At 45.0% G+C, this 8,191-nt stretch overlaps 1 protein-coding gene across 1 annotated transcript; it reads right to left on the bottom strand.

The window, feature by feature from the left end:
- Positions 1-1,010: 1,010 nt before the first annotated feature.
- nrarpa (NOTCH regulated ankyrin repeat protein a) lies at positions 1,011-2,718 on the bottom strand. The gene is made up of 2 exons (XM_076079915.1): positions 2,580-2,718; positions 1,011-2,380 (listed from the first exon to the last, which is right to left on the bottom strand). Exon 2 carries the CDS (start codon positions 1,860-1,862, stop codon positions 1,524-1,526), a length of 339 nt encoding a protein of 112 aa, XP_075936030.1. The 5' UTR covers positions 1,863-2,380; positions 2,580-2,718; the 3' UTR covers positions 1,011-1,523.
- Positions 2,719-8,191: the final 5,473 nt, after the last annotated feature.

Raw genomic sequence — 8,191 nt, 5'->3', positions numbered from 1 at the left:
CAGGAATGGTTTCATTGCATCTTCTGTACTGAAGTCCATCGGTCTGGTAGGCTCCAAAAAAAAAAAAAAACATAGCCTACTGGCATGCGGATGATCACAGACAAATTGTGAATCTCCTCAGACTCCAAAGAACGTGGCAGAGTGGTGAGAGAGCTGAACAACTTGAGAATACTTTATAGTCGAGGTAGCTGGCAAAAGGCAACCAAACAAAGTCCTTTTAACGGGAGGGGGGGGGGGGAGTCTTCTTGGGTCAACCGGCTTTAACAGAAGGGGTTTCTGGGGGGGGGGGGGGTGGCAGGTCTACCTCCACACGGGACAGTTTATACCTCGAGTCTGAAGCAGCTTGAGTCACCCCGAGATATTCATATATGTGTTTTTTTTTAAAGAAGAACCACAACATGTTCAAAAAAAGCATCTTCTCAATGTACCTTCATAAATAAAATGAAAAACAAACAAACCCAGCCTGCTTTCACAGTGATGACTAGGATGTTAATAAAATACTGAAAGGAGATTATAAAGTGAATTCCAAATGCGACTTTTTTTTTTGATACAAAGCGAAAGCAGCGGTTTTTTTTGTTTTTTTTTAACGCAATGACCATCAGCAAAAGTGGTCGCAACTGGCCTGAAAAGTTGGACGCCAGCATGGTGAGAACTGCACGAGCGCATTCAGCTGCTGTCTCTTGTTTTCTCTTAAAAAAAAAAAAAACACAAAGTAAAGCTATTGTGTACAGTACTTTACAACAACGATGGAGCCACTTGTTGTTACATAATGATTACACATGTGAAAGCGTGTTGGATAGCCATAATGCCGCTCTTTGAGTAAAAAAAACAAAAAAAAAAAAAAAAACGAAACCTCTGGTAGCCAACAGAGGGCAACCCTTCTTCTCTTGTTCGTGTCTTCCCTTTCAGATATTCCAGCATGCAGCCATTTAGCATCAAGTGCCGTGTTTCATATAAAAATAACTTAAAACGGGTGAACAATGAGGAGCAACAACCCCCCCCCCCCCCCCCCCCCCCCCTCCTCCCCAGGAAGAAACTATTCAACTGTATACTGGAGATGGGAGGTCATGGATAGAGATAAACTGGGCCATCTGCACTTCTGGAGTCCAAACACACACACATGTGATACACAGACACTGGCTTCTTTTGTATTGGACGACAAGATCTAATATACACATTCAAGAGGAAAGCTTTAGTACCAACAAACTCACCGAAATGGCGTTTCTTTTGTTAAAGAGTCGTGTTGAAGCGCTGTGTATGAGCCATGCGATACTTCACTCAGGAGTGCAGAGAGGACCCCGTTTGGTTTACAATGAGGGAAGATTATTCTGCAGGGCTAGTTTTATTTCTCTTTTATATATATATGTGTATATATATATAAAATTTGGCACAACTATATAGATGATGGCAGTTTTTTTTTTTTTTGCTTTTACAAGAGCCTGGCTTTCCCGTGTGTTGCAGCTTTATTTTCCACTTGTTGTTGTTTTTTTTATTTTCTTATTTTACCTGACAGCAGAGACAGATCACCGGGCGCCAGATGAGTACTTGGCCTTGGTGATGAGGTATAGCACAATGTCTTGGTGGCCACCGAAGGCGGCGATGTGTAAAGCGCTCCACCCTTCCCTGTTGGCCAGTCGAATGTCTGCGCCAAACTTCACCAGCAGTTTTACCAGCTCCAGGTTGCCGTCAATGACAGACTGGTGGAGGGCCGTCTGTCCCTCCGGCCCGAAGGAGTTGACGTTGAACTCGCAGTTCGTCATGTTCTGCAGCAACGAGTGCAGCTCCTTGGTGTTGCCCTTCTTCACCGCCTCCTGGAAAACCCGCTGCGGCGCGGAGCAAGTCGACACATCCGCCTGGCTCATGGTGGCAGGTCGCTGGAGGTTGGGGAACCAGTAATCCTGCCCGGGGTCTAAAGCTGATAATACTCGTCTTCTCCCTGTTGAGCGTCTCTGGTCTGGTGACAATGCCACAGTTACACTGGATTATAACCAGTTATTAAGGCACTTTTTATAAAGTACTAAAATAAAAAATAAAAAGATCACTGTATATATCCCAAAAAGGACAAGAGAGGAAATAACACACTTGGTGTGCAAAAAAATGTTAATATTTGTAGAGATCCTAAAATCCCTAAAACATAAAAAAAGGATGCTCTCAAGCGATCCAGGGGTCTCTGGACGTAGTTCCTCCTCCGTAGCAGCAGCAGGTAGCCTGAAGCAGGGGATGGAGAAGAGAGGACACCTCCGACTTCACTTGGGGGGGAAATTGGTAGAATGACCACTATCTCCACGGGACAGTCTCCGCAGGTTTTCCTTGAACGGTCCGACCCGAGTCCTGGTGAACACGTCCCGGCTATGTGTCGCTGCTCATGTGGCCAGGGTGTCTGGGAAAGACAAAAAAAAAAGAGACAAGAGAAGTCCACATGAATCCCGATTCCTCACCAACTGACTGCGAGAGACCCCACATTCCGCCACATCCAAAAGGGTGAGCGAGACCTCCATGCGCACACGTTTACGCACGGTTACACGGCTTTGCCACTAAACATGTCTGGAAGTGTAATCCGCTGCACATTTGTGACTTACCTGTGACAGATGGACGAGTCCGTAGCGACGAAAACGATACAAATCCACCGTGTGGCCCCGGTCTGTGTCCTCCGCGCGGTCCGTGTGAGTCTCTGCCCTGCGCTGCGCTCTGGGAGAATATTTTACGCGTCCTTTATTTGCATGACAATACCATCCCAAAAGAATCAACTGTGGAGGAATGGGCGGAAACCCGGGGAGGTTATAGGCTGCCGGCTCGATTAGGGGGGGGGGGGGGGGGGGGGGGCGGGATCAGTAGCCCTGTGAATCCGCGGGGAGGGAGGCGTGGACTGCCGAGGAGGGAGCCAAACGTTGCTTCAGAAATATTAAACAAGCCGCCCGCAGCAATGGTGAGCTCCATATCCGATCTCCTGTAGCCGACCCCAGGAAGCGGACTGAAAGCCAGAGGCACGGAGCTGACAGAGCTGTAAACTGCTGAGAAAGCGGGGCACGTTGTAAAGGATCATCCACTGGATTTAACATCAACAGGAACTCCGAACAAAAAACGCCAATAAGCCTCTTCACATTGACAGCGATGTAAATGACTAGGGACTAGGGACTAGAGGGCGTCGGACAGGATTTTCATTCATGCAAAGAAAAAAGTCGAATGAAACAAAGTTACATGGCAACTTTGAATTTTATACGCAAAATCAATGTGGCTGTACACTGTTTACATTTGACTTTCAGGTGAAAATTCAAGAAAAAGGAAATAAAAGTAATCAGCTCGTGGACTAAAGGTTGAACATATTATTAGTCAAAGGGTTTATTAATGTCTATTTTTAAATAAAGGAGTATCTGGACTAGTTCCACGTTACATGGGGGCAGAAAAGGTGCTGATAATGACATGCCAAGAGAGGGTGTGGTTTACATCTGTGCTGCTGTTTGTGGCCCAACTTTCTCTGTGGGCACTGCCAGTGAACGTCGCAGTGCCCACGTTTGTTGAAAAAAAAAAAAAAAAAAAGGAGCACAATGCCGTGAACAGATGTGCCAGGGCCATTTCAAATCCAGAGGTGCAGTTCAAAGTTGTATTCTCCAAATGGCTGAGGCTCGAGGGAGACATATAAATGTCGTTTCAACAGTGGCTGTCTGAAGTGTGAACTCATCTAAAACCTCAAGGCAGTGATTACCTCCGAACCAAACGGCGAGGACAGTAAAGTACAACCCCCCCCCCCCCCCCCCCCTCCAAAACGAGTCCATCTAAAAACACCCCGCGAGGAGGAGATTATAGGTGGCTGTTTGAATCATAAACTGCGGATATATTCCAGTTGTTTTAGACTGTGGGACTTCGAATAACAAAAGCCCCTCGCTACTTCCTTTTTGTAAGTGAAAAGAAGTGACGCTGTGTGCGGATTGACACGCCACTCAGCTCAGCCCCCCCCCCCCCCCCCCCTCCATCACCGTGGGAACTGAGTGTGTGTGTGTGTGTGTGTGTGTGAGAGAGAGAGAGAGAGAGAAAGAGAGAAAAACAGGGTAACGGTGGTGATAGATATTGAAAGATAGACACAGGGTTTGACAGAAAGAATGCATGTGAAAGCTACAGCGCCGGATAGAGAAAGAGACAGAAATGCGTGGAAACCACACCAGGTACACAGCCTCCATCTCAGCCTCCCTCGGGGCCATCTGCTCCGTTTCGGCGGCCCACGCTGCATCTCATCTGTGTGACACTTTATAAAACCGCTCTCCGCTCTGATGGTTCGGTGGCTTTCACACTGTCCTCGTTTTCCCACACTCTGAACTGTACATGTGGCGCGCGTCTGCAGCCGCATCTGTCTATACGCGAGCGTGTCATTTGGGCGTCTGTGCGTCAGCGTGGGAGAGGCAGCGGCAGAGATCCCACTTATGGAGGTCGCAATCTGCTTTATTTAAGTCCAAAAAACAAACAAACAAGCTGTCAACTACTGGCTGACTGAAAACATGACTGACATCCTGTAAACACATTTGGAGTGCATTATCATGGTCATAGACGTTCGTTTTAGACTTTGACTGACAGGTGTCCATTAAAGTCACACACGTCTTACCTAAAACTAGGTCAAGTAGTCAACCGCACTTCTACTGTACTGCACTTCTACTGTACTATCATTGCAAGCTATAGTTCACAAAACCACAGGTAATCCCATGACGGGATTTATGCTTCAAGTTATGTTAACAAACCAACTTGAAAAATATGAAGTAATATTCCCTTATGGTTTGGTGGTCATGGTAAGAGCTTGATGCAGCACTCCAAAGTGTCCCAGTATAGAAAATAACAGATTTGCAGCAATTTAACTCTTAAAAAAAATCAAATCTATTTTTTTAATAGAATGACAAAGTGATCATGTAAATCTAACTGGATTGCTTGGGTCCAATATTTTATACAGGACACCCTGGGGTGCATTATCAAGGTATGACCACAAAAGCTAAGTTTGATCCACTTTTTTAAAGTGTGTATAGTTTCAGGATAGAGAGTGCTTTATAATGTACAAAGCTGTAAACCCTTCTCGGCAAGTCTGTGATTTTGGCCGATATAAATATTTGACCTTACTTGGGTTTAACATATGATAAGGCGAGTGAACTATTAGTGTAACAGTGTGTTGCTGTTGGCCTGAATCATGTTTAAACCCAGTATGGAATGTGAACAGACACCTGCCAGCCAATAAGAAATAAGTATTTCTGCTGGCCTGATTGAAATTCAGATATTTGACTTTGGGACTTAAATGATGGATAGCCAGAAGAGTGTGTGTGCAGGAGACTGTGATTCAGCTGTTTTCGAAACTTTTAGGTGCATCAGCGGGTGTTTTTTCCTCTGCAACAAGTATGGTGCAGCTGCACCAAAACAAAGAGGCTGGCTCTGACTCACTCCTAGAAATATCTTGAATATAAGTCAACCCTTGCAAGATATAGGATACAGTAACAGATGTGTGTTCCTCTCTGCAGTCTTTATATGACACAGCATTAACCTGCGTGGCCATACTGGAGTCCAAAACACACACATATATATATGTGAGTGTATGTGTTTTCTGAGGGTTACTGAATGGTGCGGAACATCTTCTGGAAAATCAGGAACATCTGTCCGCTATCAAAGCTTTTGGCTGCAGTGCGTCTGGACACTTGGAAAACATTTGCACAGACCGCAGGAGCCAAAAGTTGCTCTGATTGGATGAGTTTCTCCCCAAAAACTCTGTGGCATTTGCTCTTCTCTCTGCCCTCCCCACCACTTCGCTCGCCGGGTCTTTATTGGTAATGTGTGTCTGGGAAGCAGCCAAAACCAGATGCAATCATGCGGCTCTTGTGAATAGGTACTTCTAGTAGTGATTAAATACTTCAAACAATTATTTTGCAATCTCATATTTTCTCTTTGACATGCCCAATCAAGCAAAACAATTTGGTTAAAATGACCAACGACGCATTATATGCGTGCGTAAAAGCGCAAACCAGTGAGAATTTGCAATAAACGATCTCCAAAAATATTATGGACAACCTTTAGCGAGCACAGTCCGGTTTTGTGTAGTCAGTCTGAGGGGTCGCCTCGGCACGGAGGCTGTGCTGGGGGGGCCAACTCTCCACACACTGGTCACACAAAGATAAAACAAGTAATAACGTTACTCTGCTTCTATTTATGCAGCCATATCTCTGTTACTGTGTGTCGATAAACAAGACGCATTTCAGCGACACACGAGAGAACCCAGAGCCGTGCAGTGTTGGTGTGGCTGTCTTGTAAACGGACAGATCGGGGACAGAGAAGCCGGGAGGAGCCTCACGTCCCGTCCGGGGATGTGGTGCGCACGCACGTCGCCGAGAGTCCAGATCGGGAAACGTACACACTGGGATACACGAAAGAAACCTCGTCATATATTTTTAAAAAAGCCGATTTTTTAATATATGATAAAGCTTCTTTGGCAATATTGTTATTTTACATTTTCAGAGAGATATGGAGAGAGGGAAAGAGAGAGAGAGAGAGAGACGTTTCACCGGGAGGGAGGGTCTTCTGAATCCAATTCATTCCGGGCACCACGTGTCCTCAGAGCGTGGGAAAGAGGCGAGCTTTTCTTCCCAGCAAAGAAAGAGCAAGGATCAAATAACACGGTGCTGCAGCAGAAAGCTCGCGCTCTGCGCAGAGGCAGGGGCTGCGACCACCCGGACAAGGACAGGAGAAGACACACAGAGAGCGGCTTATTTGGGAGCCAGGGTGTCGACTTCACCCGTAGCAATAACGATACTTCAGGGTAGATTAATGTTACTGTGGTTATTATAGTCTGCTGAAGAAAAAAGGGCAATATGCCAAGACGTTTCTACTCCTGGATTTGGGAAGTGCAATCGTGTATAGTCCTAAAATAATATCATCAGGCTTGTGGTTCAACGGTCATTTTGCTGATAGAGATTTATTTTCCTCTAGTGTAACGTCCAACTGATAAGAATCAGGCCGGTCTCCCTACAGATGGATCTCAACGGCCTTCTCCTGCTGGCAAAATCACTCATGTTTATCAACCTTTTTACACACCTGGCAGAGGTTGAGATCAATTAATATACAGTCAGAAATCAGTCTAAATGCATGAATAAAGAAGTTAAGGATAAATGAATCGCCGTATTAAATGGAAATGAATATTTTCGATAACAAAAGTGAGTGTCGTCAAAGTGTGTCCAAGGCATTTCTTTGTATTTGGTGCTAGGAAGTGGTACCAGCAGCCTTATACATGACTATATAGGGTATATATTGGGGAAAAAACTAATATTACAAACTTTCAAAATTCACAACAGGATTATCCTAAATATCCTAAAGTCAAACATTTACAGTGTATATTACAGGATGCTGCGCAGTAAGTCATGTCTGAGACGGACCGTAATCCACATGATCTCCTCCGTCCAACGCGGGTTCTTGTTAATGAGAAGCAGGTTCAGATCAATGGACAGTGAACTTCACATATTAAGCCACGGAGACCCAATTTGCGTCACATTATTCGTCAGAAGTGACCGTACTCATGAAGTCCTCAGCGATAACGGCATTATTAACGTTACTTACTGCAACAAAAAAAGCCCCAAAACCTTCATTTTGTAACGCACCCGAGGTTATGCAGTTTGGTAAATGGTGTTCCATTACTCACATGTGGAGGTCCTGACCTGCTCTTCGCACGTGTGATGTAGAAAATTGTCCACTTCTTCCAAAAATCATTTAGTTAGATAACACCTCATTCCAAAGTCACTCCTATTTCCACAACTTGCTTCGATTAAGATTTGGCAGCAGCCGAGTGAGTTCCCTGTAAACTGACAGCTTGGGAAGTTAGTGATCCAAGAATTTCAGCTTTAACACATTAAAGACTTTATATCTGTGAACTCCATCCAGTTCTTCATGGTAATCAGGTTATCGTGTGCACGTTCTGGAGGAAAGCTTTCACTTTAAACGTTGTGAGGAAATGTTAATCATTGTCCGGGGGTCACTGAATCACCCTGAGGTCCAACTCTCTTGACTTCCTTCTGTGATTCAAACACACTGAAAACACATTTACCTCAGTGAGTCACAGTATGACCCCGTCTTTGGAAGTCACTGTGGCTTTTTTTTTTTTTTTTTGATGCAAGTTACGTGATCAATTAAATAAAGTGAAAACATGGCTGTGGTCTCCGACGATTTCACGAGTGTAAAC

This window comes from Anarhichas minor, unplaced genomic scaffold, assembly GCF_050575085.1.
Source record: "Anarhichas minor isolate MPS153535 unplaced genomic scaffold, ASM5057508v1 ptg000073l, whole genome shotgun sequence".
Classification (NCBI taxonomy): domain Eukaryota; kingdom Metazoa; phylum Chordata; class Actinopteri; order Perciformes; family Anarhichadidae; genus Anarhichas; species Anarhichas minor.
This window is presented reverse-complemented; position numbering and strand designations above follow the sequence as displayed.

Coding starts and splice junctions, on each gene's coding strand:
- nrarpa (XM_076079915.1), bottom strand. CDS start 1,862: ATGAGCCAGGCGGATGTGTCGACTTGCTCCGCGCCGCAGCGGGTTTTC.